The sequence below is a fragment of the Chelonoidis abingdonii genome, chromosome 9, assembly GCF_003597395.2.
Source record: "Chelonoidis abingdonii isolate Lonesome George chromosome 9, CheloAbing_2.0, whole genome shotgun sequence".
NCBI classification, from domain to species: Eukaryota; Metazoa; Chordata; order Testudines; family Testudinidae; genus Chelonoidis; species Chelonoidis abingdonii.
Window position 1 is genome coordinate 32,565,970 of NC_133777.1, and position 25,872 is coordinate 32,591,841.

Below are 25,872 nucleotides of genomic sequence, written 5' to 3' on the forward strand. Positions count from 1 at the left end.
TGGGGCTTGCTGAGACAAAGCAGGCACTGCATGTGAGGTTGCTGTTGGAAATTGCCCCTCCACACCAAGGACAGTGTTTAAACCCCAGTGAGTGCATTACCAGGGGACACTATCTATTAACTACCACTAACTAACTATCTATATACAATAAACTAGGCTAAGATTAAATGTGAGGTTGGGAATCTACAACCACACAGAGCTCTGACTTCAGCCATGGGCGGTGAGAAGGAACTGAAGGTGGTCAGGGCAGCACTGCCTCACAAAGCCAGGAGAGGGACCATGAGTACAGTAACTCCTCACTTAACATTGTAGTTATGATCCTGAAAAATGTAACTTAAACTGAAACGATGTTAAACTAATCCAATTTTCCCACAAGATTTCATGTAAATGCGGGGGGTTAGGTTCCGAGGAAATTTTTTGGGGGCAGACAAAAGGCATTATATACTGTACAGTACTGTACTGTGGTTAGGGGGTGCTCCAGCTTATCCCACACAGGCACAGCTCACTGCAGGCAAGGATGCTAGGAAGCACCTTGCATAGCAGCAACAGCAGCTTCCCCTAGAAGAACAGGCACCGACTTTGCTGGGGGATGCTTCAGGCCCACCTCTTCCTGTTCCCACTCCACTCCAGGCCCACCTCTTCCCTCCCCCACTCCACCTCCTTTCTGGAGCAGCCACATTCCTGCTCTTCCCCCGCCCTCCCAGAAAATCCTAAGCACCACCAAACAGCTGTTTGATGGCGGGAGAAGTGCTGGGAGAGAAGGGGAGGAGGCGGAGAACAGGAATTTGTGCAATGCTCCCTTGTAAAGTTGCTGCTCTTCCACAGAATCTTACAAGCAGTGGACAGAGCAGGCAGCCAAACGACATTATAAGGGAGCACTGCACAACTTTAAACAAGCATGTTCCCTAATGGAGCAGCAACGTAACTTTGAAACAATGTTAAGCAGGAGGATGTTAAGTTAGAAGTTACTGTACTCTAAGGGTAATGCTAGGCAAAGGTCTCCAACTCCAGCTTCAGCTTGTTGGGTGAACATACCTAAATGGTGTACACATCTGCATCTACTCAAAGAAGAATCTCAATGTCTCCATTTGTAAAATGGCCGAGGCCCCCATTCCCTGCCAACAACCTTCCATCTGACTCCCTGAGGAGGATAACATAAGTAGGCCTTCTTTTAGTATAGGCAAGTATGGCTGTTGTGGGCTTGTGTATCTGCATATGGACCAGAAAAGGGAAAAAGATCTTATATGCTACACTCCCCTCAGGGGAAGGGAAATGAGAGCAATGCATGATAAGTAGCAAAGATCTCCATGACAACTGGGGGAAAAGGCTGCCTACAGGAAACCTTAAATATGTTGGAATCATGCTACCAGGAAGCAGCACTGGGTTTTGTCCATAATTGTTGATATCTCCATTTCAGCCCAAAAGGCTGATGTAGGTCTTTTGGATGGTGCAGCACTACACCAAACTGGGCTAGTGGAAACGAGCAGGCTAAAGCCCTACTTTCTTCTCCTTGAAGTTCACTCCTCTGAGGGGCAGACAGAGGAAGTATGTAAGTGAAGAGGAAATTACTATTAAAAATCTAGTGGGAGTTGCATTTTATTTTATTAAAACACAGGTCTGTTAGCACAGCTCAGCCCAAAAAAGAACCCTTCATCCAGCATTCATAGGAATGATTTGCAAACTTGCCATGAACTCTAAGCTTTCAATAGGCTAAATTCATCTCTGGTATAACTCCAGTTAAGTCAATGGAATTACACTAGTGATTAATTTGGCCCAATACTTTTCAGCCAATAAAAACAGAATGTCTTTTCTGTGTGCTAGCCAGGAGGGAGAAGGTGGATCAGATTTCCTGTCACATAAGAGGTGATATTTCCAGGTGGTATTTCTATCATTCCCTAGGTTGTCTGGTTTTTGGCTAGGTTGAAAAACTGGAAATTCTTAATCTTAGCAAAAAACACCCAAAGAAATGACCACAGAACCATTGGACAGGACAGAATGGAGTAGATAGCTGGTCCCCCTCCTCTGGCATCCTGCATCTGGAAGTGGCCAAAGCTAGATAGTTCAAAACAATTATGAAAAAAAGGAATGTAAAAAAAGTTTTCTGATTCAAAATTGGGAGAATGTAAAGCCATTAGGTTAAAATGGTTATTGCTATGGAACTGGCTAGAGTTTTCAGATAAGTGCAAGAGACACTGCATAAAATCCTTTCAGGCTACAAGGTAACTAACATCATCAAACAAGCTCATCTGTGCAAGCAATATGATAATGGACTCCAGCACAGATTGTCCAGTTAAACTGATTGCAATTTGAATAAAGAGGAAAATTAGATGCTATGGGAGGAACACACTGAAGAGGACATTATTCTAGCAATGCAGAACAGAGTACTGATATACTCTGAAACCACCTCTTTGAACAGCAGGCACCCTGAGGACATGATTTGCTTAGTCACTGAGAAGCGATTCTCCCTGCCAGCTTATGATTTGACATAAACAGAGGAAATCACATGCTGGACCCTATTGCTGGCAAAGTTCAGCAGTAACAACCCAGGGTTGGCCAGCTTTGCCCTCATCATCAACAAGGACAGAGTGATCTGTATCTCAGTGACTTTGAGCTACAATTCAGATAAAGTAATACAGAACAAGAATATTAACCCCCTCTCCCCCACAGGCATTTTAATAATGTAATATACCAATTCTGTACAGAGATAGCTGCTTACATCCTCCACCTCTTCTTTGGGTTCTCGTCGGGCAACGATCACTTCAGATTTCACTCTAGAAAACAAGAAGAAATAAACAAACCAGAAAATAATACGTTGGCAGCTGTTGCTGGATAGATTCTAAGTCACCCTTTGGAGAATTATACATAAAAGAGTATGAAAGTATAGAATATATTTACCAAGCCTCTTTCCCACTGTGACCTTGTGACAGATCCAGACCAGTGGGATACAGGTGTCTAGTAGAGGGCAAATATACTGGTCACTGGATGAGTAGTTTTCTGTCCCCTGAGTGACCAGAGCAGGGGCTGCACTAGAGTATTCAGGAACCTGCTAGAACCAGGGCTGCTTCCAGGGGTTTTGCTGCCCCAAGCAGCCAAATAAAAAAAAAAAAAAAGCCGCAACTGCGATCTGCGGCAATTCAGCAGGAGGTCGTTCGCTCAGAGCAGGAGTGAGGGACTTTCTGCTGAATTGCCGCTGAATCCCTGAAAGTGCCGCCCAGGTCAAGACTGGCCGCCCCAAGCACCTGCTTGATAAGCTGGTGCCTGGAGCTGGCCCTGGCTAGAACCAGTTAAGACAGGCAAGCTAATCAAGACACCTGGGGCCAATTAAGAACTTTCTAGAATTCATTATGGCAGGCAGGCTAACCAGGACACCTGGTTTAAAAAGGACCTCCCATCGGTTAGTAAGGGGAGCGTGAGAAGGCATGCTGCTGGAGGAGTGAAGAGTTCAAGCATGTTCGGGCTTCAGGAGGAAGATCCTGCACTGAGGATAAAGAAGGTGTTGGGAGGAGGCCATGGGGAACTAGTCTAGGGAGTTGTAGCTGTCACACAGCTGATACAGGGAACATTGTAGACTGCTGCTATCCATAGGGCCCTGGGCTGGAACCTGGTGTAGAGGGTGGGCCCAGGTTCCCCCCATCCCCCCAACTCCTGATTGGACACAGGAGGAGTTAACCTGGTCTGTGAGAAACAACAGAAGGGAAGGTCTAAATTGGAAAGGGATCTGGCCTGTTCTTGACCCACTAGGTGGGACACAGAGAATGCGGGGATTGTACTCAGTTTCCCCCATGCTTGCCAGTGATGAGGTTAGCTGAGTGGATGGCAAGTTTGAGCCACTAGCAAAAGTGGCCAAACTGAGGGCTACCATGAATCTCTGATGTAAGTAAATCCGCCAATAAGCACAGGACTCACCAAGGCTGAGGAGGAACTTTGCCACAGACCTGTACAAACAAGCCACCATGGGCCTGATTCTGACAGTCTTTCTCATGCTAAGTAGTACCTTAGGCCTGGTTTACACTATGATTTTAGGTCAAATTTAGCAGTGTACCTCAATTTAACCTTGCACTCATCCACACAACAAAGTCTTTTTTTTCAACTTAAAGGGCTGTTAAAATAAATTTCTTTTCAGCACTAATCCCCTCGTCGGGGGAGGAGTAATCGTCCTTGCCAGGTCGAATTTGGGGTAGTGTGGACGCAATTCAACGGTATTGGCCTCTGGGAGCTATCCCAGAGTGCTCCATTATGACAGCTCTGGACAGCGCTCTCAACTCAGATGCACTGGCCAGGTAGACAGGAAAAGCTCCACGAACTTTTGAATCTCATTTCCTGTTTGGCCAGTGTGGCAAGGTGCAAGTGAGTGCAGAACTCATCAGCAGAGATGACCATAATGCAGTCCTAGAATCACAAAAGAGCTCCACCATGGAGCTAACGGGAGGTATGGGATCTGATCGCTGTATGGGGAGATGAATCTGTGCTATCAGAACTCTGTTCCAGTAAACAAAATGCCAAAACATTTGAAAAAAATCTCCAAGGCCATGAAGGACAGAGGCTATAACAGGGACCCACAGCAGTGCCACGTGAAACTTAAGGAGCTCAGGCAAGCCTACAAAAAACAGAGAGGCAAACGGCCGCTCTGGGTCACAGCCCCAAACATGCCGCTTCTATGATAAGCTGCATGCCTTTCTAGGGGGTGCATCTACCAGTACCTCAACCCTGTGCTTTGACTCCGTCAATGGAGTAGGATGCAACACAGAGGCAGGTTTTCGGGACGAGGCAGATGAGGAGGAGGAGGTTGAAGATAGCTCACAGCAAGGAAGCGGAGAAACCGGTTTCCCCAACAGCCAGAATCTGTTTCTCCCCCTGGACCTGGAGCCAGTAACCCCTGAACCCACCCAAGGCAGGATTCTGGAAGCGGAAGGAGGAGAAGGGAACTCTGGTGAGTGTACCTTTGTAAATATTAGACATGGTTTAAAACCAAGCATGTTTAATTATTAATTTGCCCTGGCATTGGCGGCCAGTATAGCTACTGGAAAAGTCTGTTAACGTGTCTAGGGATGGAGTGGAAATCCTCCAGGGACATCTCCATAAAGCTTTCCTGGATGTACTCCCAAAGGCTTTGCAAAAGGTTTCTGGGGCGGGCAGCCTTATTCTGTCCTCCATAGTAGGGTTAGTTGGGTTTTTGCTGAACGTTAACCCAGAAACCGCAGCCCCTCCTTTTAAATTGCCAAACCATTTTAAATGGCCAACCCAACGGCCGCTTGGTATGGGAAATGTTGGCGCTGCTGTTTGAAACCATTCCCATGTTATAAAGGTTAAAGACACCAAAAGACTGTGGCTTACCATGGCTGCCTGCAAGCCAAACTCTGTTGCCCGGCCCTGCGTGAGTGATCTCTCACACCAAACCTGCAGGCCCTCAATCAGAGGCAAAATGCAACATTGTAACGAAAGCACATGTGCTATGTAACACAAGGTTAACAGCAAGGTTTACTGTGAAAGAGTGTACCCATTATTCAATAACATGTGTTTTATTGAACCAGCTGCATATGTTTCTCCTTCCCAGAGGCTAGCGAAGATTAGAAGGCAAAAAAAATGCACTCAGGATGAAATGTTCTCTGAGCTCGTGCTGTCTTCCCACACTGACAGAGCACAGCAGAATGCGTGGAGGCAGACAATGTCAGAATGCAGGAAAGCACAATATGAACATGAGGAGAGGTGGCGGGCTGAAGAGAGTAAGCAGCGGTCTGAAGATGATAAGTGGCATCAGCTTGCTGACAGAAGGCAGGAGTCAATGCTCAGGCTCTTGAGACGAATAGGTCTTCAGGGGTATGCTGAGCCTGCGGGAAAGGCAGCAGGAGCACCAGAACGGCGCACTACAGCCCCTGAGTAACAAACCGCCCTCCTCGCCCAAGTTCCATAGCCCCCACGCCAGCACCCAAGAATGCAAGTGGGGGGCCTGCGGCCATCCACACTCCACCCAGGATTGTCCCAGACAACAAAGGCTGGCTCTTCAATAAGTTTTAAAGTTTTAAGTGCAGCCTTGTCCTTCCTCCCCTCCCCCCCCGGGCTACTTTGGCAGTTATCCCTTATTGGTGATGAATATAAAGAATGCAGAAGTGAAGCAACAATGACTTATTGCCTCTGCAAGGGTGATCGAAGGAGGGAGGAGAGGGTGGAGCTTACAGAATGGAAGGACAACCAACATGGGGGGACATTAAGGAGAACAACAGACTTTGACACAGAGCCTGGCCAGTCATGAAACTGGTTTCAAAGCTTCTTGATGCGCATGCATCCTGCTGTACTCTTCGACGCATGTATGCTGGGCATAATCAGCGGCCAGGTGATTGCCTAACCTCCCACCCCACCATAAACGCTCCCTTACCTCACAGATATTGTGGAGTGCACAGCAAGCAGTAAAACAATGAGAAATTGTTTCGCTGAGGCTATCTAAGTCAGTAAACTGCACCAGCGCTCTTTTAAACGTCAATGCACATCTAGCCACCATTCTGCCACTTGCTCAGCCTATAGTTGAACAGCTCCTATACTGTCCAGTGCTGCTTGTATGGCTTCATAAGCCAGGCATTAGAGGGTAGGCTGGTCCCCAAGGAAACTGTCAGGCATTGTCAATATCCCAACGGATATTTTCTGGTCTGGGAAGAAAGTCCTTCCTGCAGCTTTTGAAACGCCCAAAGTTCTTGAGGATGTGACATCATGTACCTTCCCAGCCATCCACGTTGATGTTGGTAAAACATCCCTGTGATCACCGTGCTTGCGCACCATTGATAAAAGTACGCTTGCGGTTTATGTACTCGCTCTGGGCTCTGTGCCAAGCTAGGTATAAGTTCCATCATCGCCCCACCACAGAGGGAATCCAAGCAGCAAAGCAATCCACTATGACCTGCACATTTCCAGCGTCTACTACCCTTGAGTGTCAGCAGCCTTTGATGTGTGTTGGCTACTTGGATCACAGCCCCCCCAAGTAGATTGTGCACTCCAAATTGATCCCCACTGCCAGTAGCTGTCGCGTAGCAAGCCCACAGGGCTATCGCACTCGCTTCTCAACTGTGAGGTACTCATCTGTCATTTCTGCCCTCAGGCAGGGAAAGCAGTCACAAGTTCCATGAAACTTGCCTTTGCATGCCAAAAGTTTCGCATCACTGGACTGTCCCAGACCGAAAACAAGATGGCGTCCCACCAGTCTGTGCTGTTTCCGGCCCAGAATCGACGTTCCACGCGCATGAACATGCCCACATTAACACCATGATGTGCACATTACGGTACCTGTACTCATAATAGTCCGTCTCATAACTCGCATGCGCGCCATCGCCTCCGCGCCGTTTTACTTTGCAGGTTCGGTCGCACATGCTGCAGGATAATGCGTGTGTGGTTTACGGTGCTCATAATGCCGCGGTGACTGAGCAACTCCACTTCCCAGCTAATGGCTCGCGCGAAAAAAAGTGCGCAGAACGATTGTCTGCTGTGCTCTGACTGGAGGGAGGGGCGACTGATGACATGGCTTACAGGAATTAAAATCAACAAAGGGCGTGGCTTGCATCAAGAGAAACACAAACAACTTCTCACATAGAATGCCCCTCAAGGATTGAACTCAAAAACCTGGGTTAGAGCTGTTGATTCAGGAGGGAGGAGAGCAAATGAATACAAAACAAATGGTCTATTTCTTGTTTTGATCCACTCCATCTATCTTATACATCTGTAGGCTGCAGCAGACGGGCAGTACGACTGTCTATCATTGTCAATCTCCTGGCTGCACCAGAAGCTGGTCAGGACTGAGTCTCCAGGAGACAAAACTTAAAAGGAGAAGATCAGGCTAAGTTACTCCTTGTCGCCAGCACCCGACGACCCATCTGAGGTCGGCTAAAGAGCACCCAGAAATGAACGATGGCTACCAATCGAAACGCACCGTCTGCTGCCAAAAGGCAATGAGCTCTTGCTGGTAGCAATGCAGTGCACGTCTGCAGCACCAGGAGAAGTTACGGTGATGTGAACTGAGCAGCTCCATACTTTCCGTGGATACGTCGCACAGGTAGCCCAGGACAAAAACGGCCGAACGATGTCTGCCAATTGCGTTCATGGAGGCAGGGAGGGAGGGAGAGGGGGGCCTGATGACATGTACCCACAACCACCCGCGACACTGTTTTTGCCCCATCAGGCATTGGGATCTCAACTCAGAATTCCAATGGATGGCGGAGACTGTGGGAACTGTGGGATAGCTACCCACAGTGCAACGCTCCAGAAGTCAACACTAGCCTCAGTACTGCGGACGCAGTCCGCCGACTTAATGCACTTAGAGCATTTTGTGTGGGGACACATACTATCGACTGCATAAAAATGATTTCTAAAAAACCAACTTCTATAAATTTGACCTAATTTCGTAGTGTAGACGTACCCTTACTCTGTGAATAGTTCCACTGAAATCAATGGGTCTACTTGCAGAGCAAGGGACCTATTGACTTCTGCAGGATCCATTCCTGCTTCCTCCTAAGATATGTCTAAGTTATGACCAGGAGTGTATTTGGTAACCAATTCCCATCTGAGAGAAGCAATGAGGTCTGCAGTATGCCCTGAGAAATCACAATACAATTGGAATTTACCTAATCAGCCACTGTGCAACCATTAAATAGGAAACATAGCCCTATATACAGCCCCAGGGTTTTTCTTAAAAGAAAGTTTCCCTCTTGATATTCATGGTAAATAACTTTGGATGAAGTTAACACGATTATCCCATATCAGTAATACTGGCAGTGCACTGATATGGCAGTAAAGTAGGGCTACTATAATTTCAGGCTACTGAGAGTACACTCCTATCTCTAACGGTACCAGTGACTTTTTTCTCAGTGAGATACATTTCTCTGCAACCTCTGATGTTCCCTGGGCCCTGAGGTAACTTTCAGCCCACAGGCTCCAAGATTTCAGTCATTCCTGAGCTATAATAGCCTTCCCATTTTAAACAGAGGGTGCCTTGATGCAGTGAAAAAGATTTTAATACACAAGATCATTCCACTACAACAATAGTGGAGGAAGGAAGACTGAAAAGATTTTAATAAAATGTTGAATATATTTTTAGGAGAGCTTTAGTTTAAAGTATCTATAAGGCTAACAGTGAAGGGGGTTGGCTCCCACTTGATTAGAGGGAAATAATAAAAGATGGTATCTCCCAAATACCACCCACTTATGGCACCAAAATGAGATGTCACTCACAGTCAACTGTGCAAATCTGTGACTCTCCATCTCATTCTGAGCAGGAGGGAGTAAACAGTTAACAATATTGATATTTAAATATCATTACTCGGCATCTGAGATAACTCTCTAATGAAATGAATGGGGCAGTTCAGCCCTCTGAGAGCTATTGTTCCAAGCTCCAGGCATTCTCATATAGACATCTCTGCTGTGGTTGCATTCTGGTCACATTTCTGAAGTTTTCTTCTGAACCATAACAGCTAGAGATTCTTTGAAAGTGAAAGCTGAGATTCTGGAGAACAAGACAGTAACTTCAAAAAGGTGCTGAACAACATAAGGGCATGTGCCAGTTATGTCCAAGCCCTGGAATAACTGGTCTTAATCACTGCTGGGAAATGTTAAAATCTAACAAAAAAGTTCTCATGCAATTAAAAAAAATCAATAATTTTTTTTTTACTTAAAAAGCAAGAAAATCAATTTTCATATCTAAGCCAGGAAGTGCCCTTGGAATCATAAATTCCATGAGGGCAAAGAATTAAGCTGACAGCAGAGGTGTATGAATTAGCTATGGTTTTTTTGTGGCCTTTCACAGAACCATAGACTATCAGGGTTGGAATGGATTTCATGAGCTCATCTAGTCCAACCCTCTGCTCAAAGCAGGACTAATCCCCAACTAAATCATCCCAGATAGGGCTTTGTCAAGCCTGACCTTAAAAAGCTCGAAGGAGATTCCACCACCTCCTAGTGAAAAAGTTTTTCCTAATATCCAACCTAAACCTCCCCCACTGCAACTTGAGACCATTACTCCTTGTTCTGTCATCTGCTACCACTGAAAACAGTCTAGATGCATCCACTTTGGAACCCCCTTTCATGTAGTTGAAAGCAGCTATCAATTCCCCCCTCATCCTTCTCTTCTGCAGACTAAACAATCCCAGTTCCCTCAGCCTCTCCTTATAAGTCATGTGCTCCAGCCCCCTAATCATGTTTGTTGCCCTCCGCTGGACTCTTTCCAATTTTTTCCACATCCTTCTTGTAGTGTGGGGCACAAAACTGGACACAGTACTCCAATGAGGCCTCACCAATGTCGAATAGAGGGAATGATATCCCTTCTTGATCTGCTGGCAATGTCCCCACTTACACAGCCAAAATGCCATTAGCCTTCTTGCAACAAGGGCACACTGTTGCTAATATCCAGCTCTTGTCACTGTACCCTAGGTCCTTTTCTGCAGAACTGTTGCTAGGCCATTCGGTCCCTAATCTGTAGCGGTGCATGGGATTCTTCTGTCCTAAGTGCATGACTCTGCACTTGTCCTTGTTGAACCTCATCAGCTTTCTTTTGGACCAATCCTCTAATTTCTCTAGGTCCCTCTGTATCCTATCCCTACCCTCCAGCGTATCTACCACTCCTCACAGTTTAGTGTCATCTGCAAACTTGCTGAGGATGCAGTCCACACCATCCTCTAGATCAATAATGAAGATATGAACAAAACCGGCCCCAGGACTGACTCTTGGGGTACTCTGCTTGATACCGGCTGCCAACTAGACATCGAGCCATTGATCACTACCTGTTGAGCCTGATGATCTAGCCAGCTTTCTAACCATTTTATAGTCCATTCATCCAGCCCATACTACTTTAACTTGCCAGCAAGAATACTGTGGGAGACTGTATCAAAAGCTTTGCTAAAGTCAAGGATTAACATGTCAACTGCTTTCCCCTCATCCACAGAGCCAGTTATCTCATCATAGAAGGTAATTAGGCTAGTCAGGCATGACCTGCCCTTGGTGAATACATGCTGACTGTTCCTGATTGCTTTCCTCTCCTCTAAGTGCTTCAGAATTCTTTCCACTAACAAATATCAGGAAGCTGTTTGGGGCAGTGGGTGCAGCACTCACCTTTTAAGCTCCTCCTCCAGTTCCTTGACTCTGTTCTCCATCTTGGCTTTGGCCTGCTTTGTTGCTTCAAGCTCTCCCTTCAGCACCTCCTGCTCCCCAGATAGCTGGTCCACCTTAGCAATCAAATCGTTCTTCACAACATTCAAAGCATTTCTTTAAGGCAGGGAAAGGAACAGTAAAGAGAGATGCACTGAGAACAGAAACTGCCTCCTACAGGCAGCTGAGAAAAAAAAATCACACATGCCACAAAAGCATTCAGTGTAGAGAGAACTCAAAGAAAAGTGGTGGGGTTGGTGGGAGGGAGTAGACAGGAACACAGCAATTGCCAGACTGCATCAGACTATCTAATCTGGAATTTTGTCTCGATTGGTCAGCACCAGATGCTTCAGGGGAACATGTGAGCACACCACAAAAGGCAGACATAGTGTAATCTGCCCCCCATGTTATGTCGCATCTTGTTCACTAATAAAGTTTGGCTTAAGCGCCACAGCATGAGGTTTAATGTCCTTTCTATTATTTTTTGTTATCATTCATCTGTGGATATTCTTGAAAGCCATCAGGTCCCTTTTTTCCATATTGTTACGTTTTTAGCCTCAACGATTTAATGTGGCAGTGAGTTCCACGGTCTAATTGTGTGTTGTTTAAAAAAGTATTTCCTTTCATTGGCTCCGAATTTTCCTACTTTCAGTTCCTTTTACTGTCTTTGTGCTGGTATTATGAGACAGAAAGAACAGAAGTTTCTAATCTACCTTCTTGATACCACTCATGGCTTTATATATTTTTATCATGTCCCCTCTAATTTGTCTCCTTTCTAAAGTAACAATCCCAATATTTTCAATCTCTCTTTATATGAGACTTTTCCCAGGCCCTTGGTCATTCCCATTCCCCTTCTCTGAACCTCCTTTAATCCTGTAATATTCATTTTGAGATGGGACAACCAGTACAGAACACAGTATTCTATATAAGGATGTCCCACCAATTTTTGTAATGGCATTATATTTTTTTCTGTATTATTCTACAGCCTATTTCTTATTCATTGTAACATTTGGTTAGCTTTTCTGACTACAGCTGCACACTGAGCAAAAGTCTTCATTGGCCAGTCTGCAATTATGGCCAAGTCTCCTTCTTGTGTTGATACAATTAATTTAGAACTCGGACAGGTATGTGAATAACTTATTTTTTTCCCTCCATTGCAAGTTATTTTGCATTTATCAACACTGAATTTGTTTGTGATCATACTGCCCATTCACCTAGCTTGTTCATGTCTCTTTGAAATTCCTCACAGTCCTCTCTGGTCCAACTAACCTAAACATCTGCAAAATTTGCTATCTCACTACTCATCCCCATTTCCAGATCACATATAAATATACTAAACAACAAAGAACATAGTATGGAACCCTGAGGCACCCAGGTGTTAACTTTTTGCCACGATAATATCCTACTATTTGTTTCCTGTCTTCTAGCCAGTTTTTGATCCATGACAATACTTTGCCTCTTACCCCATGATGACTTAACTTTTTTAGTAGCCTGCTGTGCAGGACCTTGTCGGCGGCTTTTTGAAATCTAAATAAATTATTTCAACTGGTTCCCTTTTATCTACTACTTTGCTGATATGTTCAGAGAATTCTAAGACATTTGTGAGTCGTGATTTTCCTTTGCAGAAGGCAAATATTGCAGTGAAGAGTTCAGAGCATTATAATTTCCTAACAGTCACCTATGCACATTCTGGACTGCTCCAGCTGCCAATGAAGTTAATGTAAAGCCTGCCACTGACTTCAAGAGGGGTAAGACTCTACAAACGTGTGTGGAATGTTCAGTCAAGTGACTGTACAAAAGAAATATGCACAGGAAAGCCCCTCAAACATAGCTTGAGGAAGAGGAATTCCAAGGAGCCAACACCATCAAAGAAAGGTTGCCAAACCAGATGCCAACATGTCTCGATGAGGCAGGAGTTTTGACGCAGATCTATTCCAAGATGACAGGAAGCATATAAAAATAGATAAGCAGTTCAGAACATGCAACAGTTTCTTACTTGGTCTCCAGAAGTTGCGAGTTCTCCAACAGCAGATTCCCCACTTCTTTGCCCATTCCTGAAAAAAGAGGCCCAGAAGTTTTGATCTGCACCTCCAGAAAGACAGAACCTTATTCTGGGCTAATTGACTCATGCTTAGGAAGAGAAATAGCTTTTGCTAGGCAGCCTTACAGCTGTGTGTCCTGCTGCAGAGTGCCTCCTGCTGAAATAATACATAACAGCAGCAAATGTGTCCATGTGTCTTTTCTGTAAAGAATACAATTTTTTTTTACCACTTATTTAAATACACACAAGCTTCCTTGAGGGGATGGGCCAAGGAGATGGTTGCACTAAAGCTGGTTAGGAGAAGCTGGGTCTAAAACTCCCACTCCATCCCTGACATACTACAACCGCTCCTTATAGTGACTGCGATGGAGGGAAGCTAGGAGTTCAGGGGTTCTTAGTGTCCACAGATTTATACAATGGAGCGTGTTGTCCAATTTACAACCCAGCAGCGGGTGTCACAAGATTTTTGCTTTTCATAGTACAGAAGCCAAATCCCCAGTCCTTAAATATACCCGTTTTCAGAGTTCTTGTAGCCAACTCCATGCACATGAAGGCCCCATGGCACCATCCTCGTCCCACTACTGCAATCTTAGCAGGGTTTTACATAGGTTGCCCCCTTGTTTTTTTAGTTTTATTTAGGCATCTCTAAAGATATTAATATTAATTCAGAGCCACAACACTGCAGGCCCAAATCATAAAAGGAGGAGGTTGCATTTTGCGTGCACATTTTTAAAGATCTGACCCTAAGAGTGAGGGCTGAGTTCAATACTTTTAAGTGAAGCTGAAAGGGGATCAACCCATCCAGGACAGTTTCCTGCTCGAAGAGACTCTTGGGGTTACAGCTGTAGAGACAGTCCCCTCCCCAATGGGGCCAAACACAATTCTAGGGGGTAGAAGCATAGAGACTACCTCCCTCCCCTCATGGCATGACACTGATGCTTGGATAGCAGTCTCTCACTACAGATGATGAAGTACAAAGAGCTCACACAACTGCTTTGGCTTGAGTTGAAGTTCATCATATTACCTTGCTGTACAAAAATTCCTTCCTTTATAACAGATATAGGCATTTTTCAAGAGAAATTATTCAAGGTGTAAACTCACTTTTACAGGAAAATAATAAACGACTCACACTTGAAGTAAATTGCAGTTAGACAAACAACACTTCGACATACAGATCCTCTTCCCGCAGTTAGACGGGATGGGTTCATGATGGCAAAAGCAAATTCCCAGCAAGGATGGACAAGAAGCAGCATTTTAAAAAGTAAAATTTAAAAAATACTGAATAGGCAGGAAATGAATCACTTTGATGTTTCAGGCTATGTGTTCTCAGGGTGCTGGGGGTGGGGAATACTACAAACACCTCAGAAGTTGGAGACAAAAACTCCAGGTTGGGTGTTAACCTACTAAACATGTATTTCTGTTGTGGGGGAAGAGGAATGAGAAATGCCCCCTTTCTTTCCTCCTACAGATGATCACATATTTGGTATGGAGCTAGCCACTAAGCTCAGTGATTATGGGCATGGGACTCTAGTTATAAAGTGACTAGGGATGTAAAAGTTTAACGGTTAACCAATAAGCATCAGTCTTATTGATTTCAGTTAATGATTAAACTCCCCTGCCGCCCTGTGCCTGAGAGCAAGGAGGCAGTAGAGAGTCGCGCATCAGCCAGCAGCAGAGTCCCAGGCATAGCGGGGCAGAACTCCTTAATAGTTAACCGTTTAACTGATAGAATTTTAATAGGTTAAACAGTTACTATTTTTAAACTCTAGTTACATCCCTAAAAGTGACATTCTCACCCACCTCCACTGGCTTTTAGCAATAAACTAAATTAAATATATATCTAGTAGCATTTGCAGAAATGGCATAATGATGTTCCAGAAGCAGAAGGGAGAAATGGGTAATGGGAGTTCATGTGTAGGACCTTCTTTGGATTACTCCTTTCTGCATTTTGATTCCCTTGCTACTTATTGGATATTGGTGCATCTCCAGTACAGAAAGGAGCTGTGATGGAGAGGATCAGTCAATCACCCCAGAACTAGAAGCTCCACACTTGTCCAAGCCACAGATATCTTCCCAAAAACTGCATGGTGGAAACTACAGGACACCTTACCCCAGGAATGGTACAGAGAGCTATTTATGGAAACAGAGGACAGGAGACAAGCTTCCCCAGAGCAGCAGCATGGTATTCCAAGACAACCTGATCTTAGTGCACAGAGTGGGGAAGCTCTAAGAAGTTAGCAGAGGGACAACTCTATCTATATGAAGAGAACTCTGGGGTGGAATTAAAAGGAGATCTTTTCATGTACCCCGCATACAACCAAAGTGAGGAAAAACCTGGGAAGAGAGAGACATATTTTACAGAGTCATCCCATACTATAGCTCTTCCACATCCAGACAATCACAGTCTGAAGCATCAAAGTGGATGATCAACTACATCCAGAAACAAAAGAGAAGCCCAAATCCACAGAAACTGAGCTATTGTCTCCTGTGTCTAAGAGATGACACCACCACAACAAAAAACAAAACCAAGAGAACTCAAGAAGCATGAAGAGATGATGGGTGGACAAAAGGAGTTAAGAAAAAACATATTTTAAAAATGGCCTTCGCCTTACCAAAGAAATCATCCCGCACTATGAGAGCCATTCCATACGAGAAGGGAAAACAGAAAGAGATGGGGACAAAGGGAGAGGGGAGGAAGAAAGGAAGAGAAGAAAAAAGCAGCCATTAAGTACCAATCTGTAAACAGCAAATAGAGCAGCTCATCAGTGTGTATGAATATGTGTGCGTGATACATACTATGAAGTGTGTGATACAGTGATACATACTCATGTACGTGTGCATGGTGTACACTGTGATGCTCAGTAGGGACAAGTCTATATCCTGCTCACTAGAGCTTGGCCTAACAGGGTTTAAAGCCTGAGATATCAAAACATACTCCACAGGATTTCCTGTTCCATTTCCAGCTTAATCGTTTGCTCTGAGCTATGTATCTTTGGGCCTTCCACCCCAACAACAATGGTAACTAACCAGACAGCATGGACAGGGCATGGGAAAGACAGGGGGAGAGGGAAATTAAAATGGGAGGAAATCATAGTTTATATCCAGGGTGCCCTTCCTCTCTTTACATAGGGTCAAGCCCATTTCCTTACACAGGAACATTCCACATGCCCCTCACTTCAGTGAGGCTTTTCCCAGGGAAATATCTTAGGCTTTGGTCTTTCAAGGGAGAATAATAAAGAAAATCCAGACCAAAAGAAAGGAAGATGCATCCTGCTTTCCCTTTCCTTGGCAAAGCTCTCTCAGTGCTCTGTAGGCCCAACCCTGGGGGGCACTGGCTTTCTCAACTTCCAGGGAGTCGATGGGACATGAAGTCACTCAGCACATCTGCACTGCCTCTAAAGACATTGGTGTCTGCACACCAACTGCCTTGAATAGGCAGTAAAGGCCCAATCCAACTTGGGAACTGGATCAGGCCCTAAGTGCACTGTAAGAGAAGGAGCAAATTCTCCAAATGTAGGGCTCCCAGGGACTTCTGATGGCAGAATGTGGCCCTAAACCAGTGAGTTTCCTTTACAAAAACAGCGTAATAGGAAGGCACAGAGGCAGCATCTGCAAAATGTTTAGCCAGGAGGACAAGGCTTCAACAAAGAGCAGAAGTTTTGCCACTTTCAAGTCCACTTCAATCTTCATTCATTTGGAGTAAGGAGAAGAACCTAAGCTAGATTTCTGTGCCCACCTGGATTGGGCTTGGGGTACAGCTCCTGCACTGACAAAAAGGAACTTTCCATCGTAGACTAGAGGGAAAGACATAGGGTTTCCCCTTGGTCCTATTAAGAGAGTGCAGTGAACCTACAGAAAGCCACCCCAAAAAAAAAGGCTTATCAAGACATAGCAGGCATGTGAGCATAAAGCAGAGATGTTCTATTATATCAGGACTTATCAGTGCAAGCCAATCAAACAAGGAAAAGGCAGAACAAAGGCTGCAAAGCCAACTGTGATTGGATAGCAGCAGGGGAGTATCATATGTATACCACATCATTCAATCTAAACTCAACAAGGATAAAGAAAAACAAAGAAACTGAGCAGAGGAGAGATACACACCTGAGAACTCCCCTAAGGGCCATGTCCAGCGAAGCACAGAGAGACAAGGGGAAAAAGGAAGTGAAAAAAGGATCAATCAGTGACTGAAACCAACAAAATCAAAATTTTGTTAAAAAAATTAACAATGATTCAGCCATTTCAATGTCAAAACGCATGAAATAGTAAGGACAGGACCTGCCATGATTGCAGATGGCATGATTCTACATACAGGATATAAAAAAAAAATCAAGGGAAGGTAACCCACAATGAACCTGGCACCATATTCCTTGGTTGTCAGTTTTGCAGACAAGAATCTGATGAGGCTGTGTCTTCCTATGTAGATGAACCTTTGTTTTCCTACGATATGTTCTATTTAAAACTGCTAGCCAAAGGCTAGTTCCCACATCCTGCCCCTTCCTCCTCCTCACTTAAGTGAATGATATATTTGTCTTTCCCAATCATATCTCATAGTACCAATGATGTAGTCAAAGGATGCCTTAACCTGCAAAAACAGCCATTAGTATTTAAAACAGTCTTTATACTCCAACCCCAGGACTGGCTTTGTTATTTGGCTTCAACTTCTGTGATGAAATAATATATAACTTACCACTAGTATATTACATGAATCTCTCTCTTCATCACAAACCCTCTTTTATGAAAAGCAAGGTCGCCAAAGTAAACATGGCCAGGTCACCTAGCAGTGAAAAGAAGGACCCTCCCATAGCCCATAAACAGCATCCATTTTGCCACTCACCCTTCAGTTCCAGATTTTTATGGTCAGTGAAAACTGGAAGGGTGTTTGTGTGTGTGTGTGTGTGAGAGAGAGACACATACTGTACCTACAGTAAATACAGTGAGATTATAGGAGTAAAAAATGAACATGCAGGAATAAATGAGAAAGACTGTTCTTAGGGTCATAGTTGGAAAGAGGGGAATTCAATTAACAATAAATAATTGGTTATATTCCACATCACTCTCTCAACTACATCCTCACACGAATAAATGTATATGAAGCTATAACAAAGCAATGGGAAATCTGGATTTAACCAGTGCATTTAGACCATTCTCTCCAAAGCTGCAAAAAACAGTGCCAAGAGATGATAGTCCAAAGCTAGCTTTGCAAACACCCAGAAAGGCAGACTAAAATCCCTCCAACCAGGAGCTGTACAATCCTCAGGAAGCATGTGTAAGAATAACTTCTGTAGACATCTGTTGTTTTAAAGGCATCACAAGTGACATTCTTCAGATACTACGAATCTTAATCCACCTGGGAAAAACATATTTGGAAGACTTTGCACCCATTTTGGGGTCTCCAATATGAGAATCAAGGCTAGGCTGTCTCATTTACACTGGTGACAGCCTGAAATAACTCCATTGGCTTCCACTGATTTATATGGTAAGAGTTGAGAATCTGGTCCAAAAACAAAAAGAGCGCTTCTTAATTTCTGGATCCTGTTGAGCTCTCTCTCCACTGTTTGTATCATGTCTACTTCATGCAGTTTTCTCTGTGATTCTTCAGGCTGTAGTCGGGATGAAGGAAAAAGAAGTGCCCCAGAGATAACAACTTATCGGAAAAGAGCAGAATAACCAACAGATTCACTATGATCAAGCCCTAACTTTTCCTTGGCTAAATTGCAGCTTTATCAAAGATCTTTAGAACTTTGAGTGTGTGAGGGCAGAAGGAACAATACATTAAATTAGCCTTTTTGTCTGTGAGTCTGAGAAAGCATTTATAGCCAGAGCCTTCTAAAACTTATGATGGATTAAATATAAAAGTATAACATTTAAAATCTTCCACCTGCCTCCCTTCCCTCACCCCGTCCTAGCAATGTGTGCTTCATATCATCCAAATCAAAACTTCCCTTAGATTAGGTGACCAGCATCATTTCCAGGAAACTGATAGGCGTCACTTCATCCCATTTTCCAGGCTTGTAAGGGAATCCATAAAAGCCTCCCCACCTAGATGGCCATAGTCATTACCACAGCTCTGAGACTGTAAGCTGTATTCACCCTCCAGTGATGATCCACGGAGGCTTCCTGATGATTGTATGGAGTTCTGTTGCGCTAATCAAAACTAAAAAATTGTCTAGGGCAGAATCACAAAAAAAGCTGGTGACTGAAAAATCCTATCCTATGATCCTCAGTAAGACAGCAGGTGAGGGCGTGTTTTAATATGTTTCTTGGTGTAACAACTTGGTTATGTAGGATGAAAAATCAGAATCTTTCAAAGTGATCCTGGAGGTCTTAGAAATTCTTCCTTGGTGACACGTTCAATTTCCTGGATGATCTCTAGAAAAGACAAACCTTTCCATATAAAGAGTAGTTATTCAGGACTGGGAAAACATAAAGCAAGAGTCTTGTTTAGGATGGCACTTCATTTGACATGGTATAAGGTAGGACTTCACAGAACTCCTCTTTTTCTAAGAATACAATCTATTAAGTACAGCCTTTTGCTAATATATTTAAGCCCTCAGGACTTCCTTTCAATTGGGCTCTTAGTGCTTTTATTACAATGGGTTTTGTTTTGTGGAGCATTTTTAGGTGTTTCATCTCCTACAGTATGCTGTTGATTCTACAGTATATTTAAAAAATGAAGAGTGAAGAGAACAACCCCAGATTCAGTTACTGTGAAGGTTTACTACAAGACCCCTCACAGAAGGAGGAACCTACACATAACAAGACAGGTGAAGACACTGCCCACATACAGTAACACTCCCAATATCAGGTAGCCAGCAAAAAATAGTTTGCTTTTAAACATCAAGAAGAGGGCAAAATAGAAGCCTCAGTTCCAAACAGGAGCAAACTGAAGTTTAAAGAAACTCTCTTCTTTCCATTTCAGTGTGCAGCAAGGAGAAAAAGGAAACTGTCTTTCGCATGCATCTGAACAAAGAGGCAGCCCAAGGCACTTATGTTTATTCTGGAGAAGAAAAGACTGAGAGGGGACATGGCAACAGTTTTCATGTACATAAAAGGTTGTTACAAAGAGGAGGAAGAAAAATTGTTCTCGTGAACCTCTGAGGATAGGACAGGAAGCAATGGGCTTAAATTGCAGCAAAGGAGGTTTAGGTTGGCCATTAGGAAAAATTTCCTGTTAGGGTAGTTAAGCACTGGAATAAATTGACTAGGGAGGTTGTGGAATCTCTGTCACTAGATGTTTTTAAGAACGTGTTAGACCAACACTTGTCAGGAATGGTCCAGTTACTATGTAGTCCTGCGCTAAGTGCAGGTGACTGGACTATATCATCTCTCGTGATCCCTTCCAGTCCTATACTTCCATGGTTCTGTGATTCTATTATTTGGGGTGCCCAATCTGAGAACCTTAGGCCTGATTGTCAAAAGTCCTTAGTGCTTAGAGGTGAAGTAATCTTTGAGTTAATTAATTTGTAGGTGCTTAGCACCACTGAAAAGCAGAGTCAAAATCTCTCAAGCTGGTCAAATAAAATGTGTGACCACTTGAAACTCTGGGCCTAAGTTTGTCACAGACTGTGCTGGGCCAGGCCCCTTCAGACTACAGGGTCTGAATCCCAAGGTTCTTGCGAGTGAATTCCAGGTAGACAAGACACAATGAATAGGGAACGTACTGTTCCAAGTAGTTTTTAAGCTGAGGTTGTCATTCTCCTGAATGACAAACATTTCAGAACCTGATGTTTCCTGACAAGTACAAAGCAAACAACATCAAGCAGCAGTTGACACAAACAGAGAATATGATTGCTGACAGATTGCCAGACAGTGCTCTTACAGACAGGAGAAGCACAAGACAGAAGGATAAAACAGATGGGCAGCTGCTAGATTTTCAGTAGCTACAGCAATCTGACTCTTTTGGGAAGAGAGCAGCCAACAATGTATGCTGAGGTGGCTAACCAAAATTCATGCTACAGTAGACAGATGAAGATCTAACATCCATGTACAGTTTCTACTAAAGTCTCGTTCAATCTGAGTGGCAGTGTCAGACCTTATGATTGTTCATAATATTCCTGTCTCAGTCAAAACTCGTGCTTCACCCTTGATCAGACATATTCTTCCATAAGAGCTGGTAAACACAATTATAATAAATGTCTGCAAAGGTGCTGCCTCCTGTCATATACAAGCCAAGAGCCTCAGTAACAATGAGTTGTTTTCAACTGGGCTCTTCTCCAAAATTATTCATCAGTCCTGCATCAGAATCTAAAAAATAAATGCCTTAGAACTCAGGCACTGGCCAGCATTTTTGTGATCTGCTGCTGCTGCACAATGCAGCTGTTCTAAATAGTGCAAAGGTACTGCAATAAATAGGCTATAAACAATCACCTATGCAGCAACACATCCTTGAGGCCTTATAGGGTTTAGATACAAGGCTCATAGTCTGTTCTTGTCAAAAGTGATTTAGATATCTTTTTATTTTTTGCAGAGATGGTCCATTGCAATTTTGCAACAAGATCACGAACTGGCTTGGCTGAATCTACATCCAAAAGTACTTTAGTGAATACTGTATTTTCAGAATCAATGATGAGATAGGCCATGAGCCTTTGTCATTTCAGCAAGCTCAAGAGACAACCAGCAAGAAAATATATTCACCCTACATACTTAGTGCTTTCAAATACATTTCTTGCTTGTTCTCAGAGCACAGAAGGCATTCTGTCAGAGCCCTCTTATGTCTCAAGTTACTGGAGAACTCCTCAAATCAAGACACTGAGACTTGAGAGTGATGTACATAACTAGAGGCTTTGTTGATCATATCTGCATTGTATTAACTTCTATGGGACGTAAGCATGTGCTTAAGGGCTCTCATGAACGGGACCTAGACACCCAAAGTTCTACCCCAGGAGGCACTGGGCTCAGTCTATAACCTGAGATAGATTTCCTTCTTTGTCTGTTCCAAAGTCCTGGTCAGGAACCTCAAGTGGCCCCTTCCAAGATTGCCCGAAAAGGTGTACTGCATTCTTTTTTACACCCTCTACAGCAGAGTAAAACATACAATATAAGCTATAATATTTCTGTATAAAAGAATTTTTTTGAAGTTTTTATAAAATTAGGAAAAGTGATTACTGTCTTGCAGGACAGTGGTCTGTTTTCAAATCTATATCAGTCCAAAAACACCATCACTCCATATTCAATTGCAAGTGTTTGCAAAGTTATCTTTGGGTGGTGAACGGGAAGGAAGCACAATTGTTCTTCCAGGGAGTTTGTGCAGGAGAATCGCACACAAAAATTAACCTACGCACACAGAAGAAGACAGTCCTAACAAAACAAGACCCAAAGCTATTAAAATGACTTTTTGTTAGTTTTAATATGATTATTACATATTTCATTCCTAGATTGTCCCAAATTCCATCCCAAATTGTTTTTATTGACAAGGAGCCACAATTCTGAAAGGAAGAAAGAAAATTGTCCATTTCTAAAGCTGTCACTCAGCCCTAACTACAGTGGAGTGAACACAGTTGTTATAAATATCTTTTACCTAGCAGATCTGCTCCTTCATCCACATCCCCGATGACTTCCGATCCCGCTGTGGAAAGTTCATGATACAGAGAGTCTGTGTTGATGCCAAAAGCTTTGTTGACAATCCCCTGTGTTGGGCTGTTGTTGGAGGAAATAAAAAGAAGGAATCTTGTTACTTGGAAATATTTTAGATAGAAGATTCCTCTCCTGAATTATTGAACAAAGTAGATCACTGCAATCAAAATACAGATATCTTTCCATTCATTCACTATAGGGCTGAGACCGTGGACTTACTATGTAAGGGATAAATATACCTTACTCCTCATATCAAGGACAAGTATCCTTCAGGTTCCTAATATGAAAGATGTACCTCCAGTGTCCCTTAGATTGGCATAGCAGGCCTATTTCGCATCAACAGATTAATGTGAAACTCCTTTAAAAATCATATTGTTTTATATTTATTATATAAAAACCAGAATGCTTCCTACTAACTGGCGCTCCTAACTCTGATTATTAGTTTTCATTTGTTTTACTGTAGATCTTGAAGACCATTCAATCCCACAATTCCATCAGTTCAGGTACATGGCAGGCACCCACTACTATGGTGGGGCCAGATAAGTAATTAAAAATTGAAACAACAACAACATAATTTCTCCTACAGACTGTGAGGGAGAAATTAGCCTGTAGGGATTTGTTTACACTTTTAGTGAGGATGTGTCCATGGCTATATATGTGTGAGTGTATGAAGGACTTATTTAGGAAAAGGTAAATCAAAGAGATAAACCTTACATTTGTATTGGAAACAGCAAGGTCTGGGATCTTTTTTAACCTCAGTTGGGAGCAAGTTCCAGATTCTTGGTCTGACTCCTGTGAAAGTTCTGTTTCCTGCACACATGAGCCTCCTCCTATTTGTTGACAGTTTCATGGCTCCAATGGAACACAGGTATTGCGGGAGAGGCCATTCCCATGGACTGGTTTGAATACTGGAATAAACACCTTGAACTGCATTCTACTGTATTGGGAATCAGTGCAGAAAGTGGACAGCTGGGTGATATGTTCACAGCTTTCTGCTAAGCAAACAGATAACAATGTTCAGTATCACTGGAACTTATCTCAGGTTTTGTAGCTTCATTCCTAGATATACTAAATTTCAGTAACCTAGCCTGAAGGTCATGAATCCATGGGGCACGGTAGTCAGCTGTGACTCACAAGATGAGGCACAAACTGTTGGTCATTTGCAAGTCATGCCTGACTAACCTGATTGCCTTCTATGACGACATAACTGGCTCTGTGGATATGGGGAAAGCCATGGATGTGATAAATCTTGACTTTAGCAAAGCTTTTGATACAGTCTCCCACAGCATTCTTGCCAGCAAGTTAAAAAAGTATGGATTGGATGAATGGACTATAAGGTGGATAGAAAGCTGGCTAGATTGTCAGGCTCAACGGGTAGTGATCAATGGCTCCATATCTACTTGGCAGCCAGTATCAAGCGGAGTCCCCCAGGGGTGTGTCCTGGGACCAGTTTTGTTCAGCATCTTCATTAATGATCTGGATGATGGGATGGACTGCACCCTCAGCAAGTTTGCGGATGACAATAAGCTGGGGGGAGAGCTAGATATGCTGGAGGGTAGGAATAGGGTCCAGAGTGACCTACACAAATTGGAGTATTGGGCCAAAAGAAATCTGATGAGGTTCAACTAGGACAAGTGTAGAGTCTTGCACTTAGGATGGAAGAATCCCATGCACTGCTACAGGCTGGGGACCGACTGGCTAAGTGGCAGTTTTTCAGAAAACGACCTGGGGATTATACTGGACAAGAAGCTGGATATGAGTCAACAATGTGCCCTTGTTGCCAAGAAGGCTAATAGCTTATTGGGCAGTATTAGTAGGAGCATTGCCAGCAGATAGTGATTATTCCCTTCTATTTGGCACTGGTGAGGCCACATCTGGAGTATTGCATCCAGTTTTGGGCCCCCCACTACAGAAAGGATGTGGACAAATTGGAGATAGTCCAGTGGAGGGCAACAAAAATGATTAGGGGCCTGGGGCACAAGCTTTAAGAGGAGAGGCTGAGGGAACTGGGCTTATATAGTCTGCAGAAGAGAAGAGTGAGGTGAGATTTGATAGCAGCCTTCAACTACCTGAAGGGAGGTTCCAAAGAGGATGGAGCTCGGCTGTTCTCAGTGCTGGCAGATGACAGAAAAGACAGTTACTCACTTTTGTAACTGTTGTTCTTCAAGATGTGTTCTTCATATCCATTCCAATTAGGTGTATGTGTGCTGCATGCACGATCATCAGAGAATTTTTATCCTAGCAACACCCAGTGAGATGGCTGTGGAGTTCCCTCAAGTGGCGCCTTCATGGCACTGGATATATACCCCAGCTGGCCCACAGCCCCCTCAGTTCCCTCTTGCCAGCAACAAGAAGGAACAAGAGGGGAAAGAGGGTGGGTTTGAAATGGATATGAGCAACACATCTCAAAGAACAACAGTTACAAAGGTGAGTAGCCGTCTTTTCTTCTTCAAGTGCTTGCTCATATTGATTCTAATTAGATGACTCCCAAGCCTTACCTAGGTGGTGGGGTCGGAGTGAAGTACCGTGGATTGTAGAACTGATCTACTGAATGCCGCATCATCTCTGGCCTGCCTAATGATGGCGTAGTGTGAGGCAAATGTATGTACTCACAGCCAAGTGATGGCTCTGCAGATCCCCTGAACTAGTATGAGGGCCAGGAATGCTGCCGACGAGGCTTGAGCCCTCGTAGAGTGAACTGTGATAGAAGGGGTCGGGACCCCTGCTAAATCATAGCAAGCACGAATACAAGACATGATCCACGAAGAGATCCGCTGAGAGGAGACTGGGAGGCCCTTCATCTGGTCATTTTCCGGAAAGACTTTGTACACTCAGTGTAGAAGACGAGACCACTACCAACATCAAGGGAGTGGAGCCACTGTTCCTGACTACTGGCATGTGGTTTTGGGTAGAAAACCGTGAGGAAGATGTCTTGGTTAATATGAAAAGACAACATGGTGAAGGAAGGCAGGATGAGGTCGTAGCTGCACCTTGTCCTTATGGAAGATCGTGTAAGGTGGTTCTGAGGTGAGAGCCTTGAGCTCGGAGACCCGCCTCACCAAAGTGATAGCAATGAGAAAAGCTGTCTTCCAAGAGAGGTATAAGAGGGAACATTTGGCCAACGGTTCAAAAGGGGCCCT

General features: G+C 43.9%; 1 protein-coding gene across 25 annotated transcripts in view; it reads right to left on the reverse strand.

The window, feature by feature from the left end:
- MAPK8IP3 (mitogen-activated protein kinase 8 interacting protein 3) overlaps positions 1 to 25,872 on the reverse strand; it is a 167,700-nt gene that overhangs the window by 54,859 nt on the left and 86,969 nt on the right. For 8 of the 25 annotated variants that reach the window (XM_075069338.1, XM_075069326.1, XM_075069337.1 and 5 more), the window contains 5 exons: positions 22,677 to 22,795; positions 15,772 to 15,789; positions 13,115 to 13,172; positions 11,083 to 11,235; positions 2,690 to 2,771 (listed from right to left, as the gene is read on the reverse strand). In XM_075069338.1, the coding sequence (XP_074925439.1) occupies positions 2,690 to 2,771; positions 11,083 to 11,235; positions 13,115 to 13,172; positions 15,772 to 15,789; positions 22,677 to 22,795 (430 nt within the window). Of the gene's footprint in view, positions 1 to 2,689; positions 2,772 to 11,082; positions 11,236 to 13,114; positions 13,173 to 15,771; positions 15,790 to 17,260; positions 17,273 to 22,676; positions 22,796 to 25,872 lie in introns of all 25 variants that reach the window. The other 17 variants (XM_075069342.1, XM_075069333.1, XM_075069339.1 and 14 more) reach the window with 6 other exon arrangements.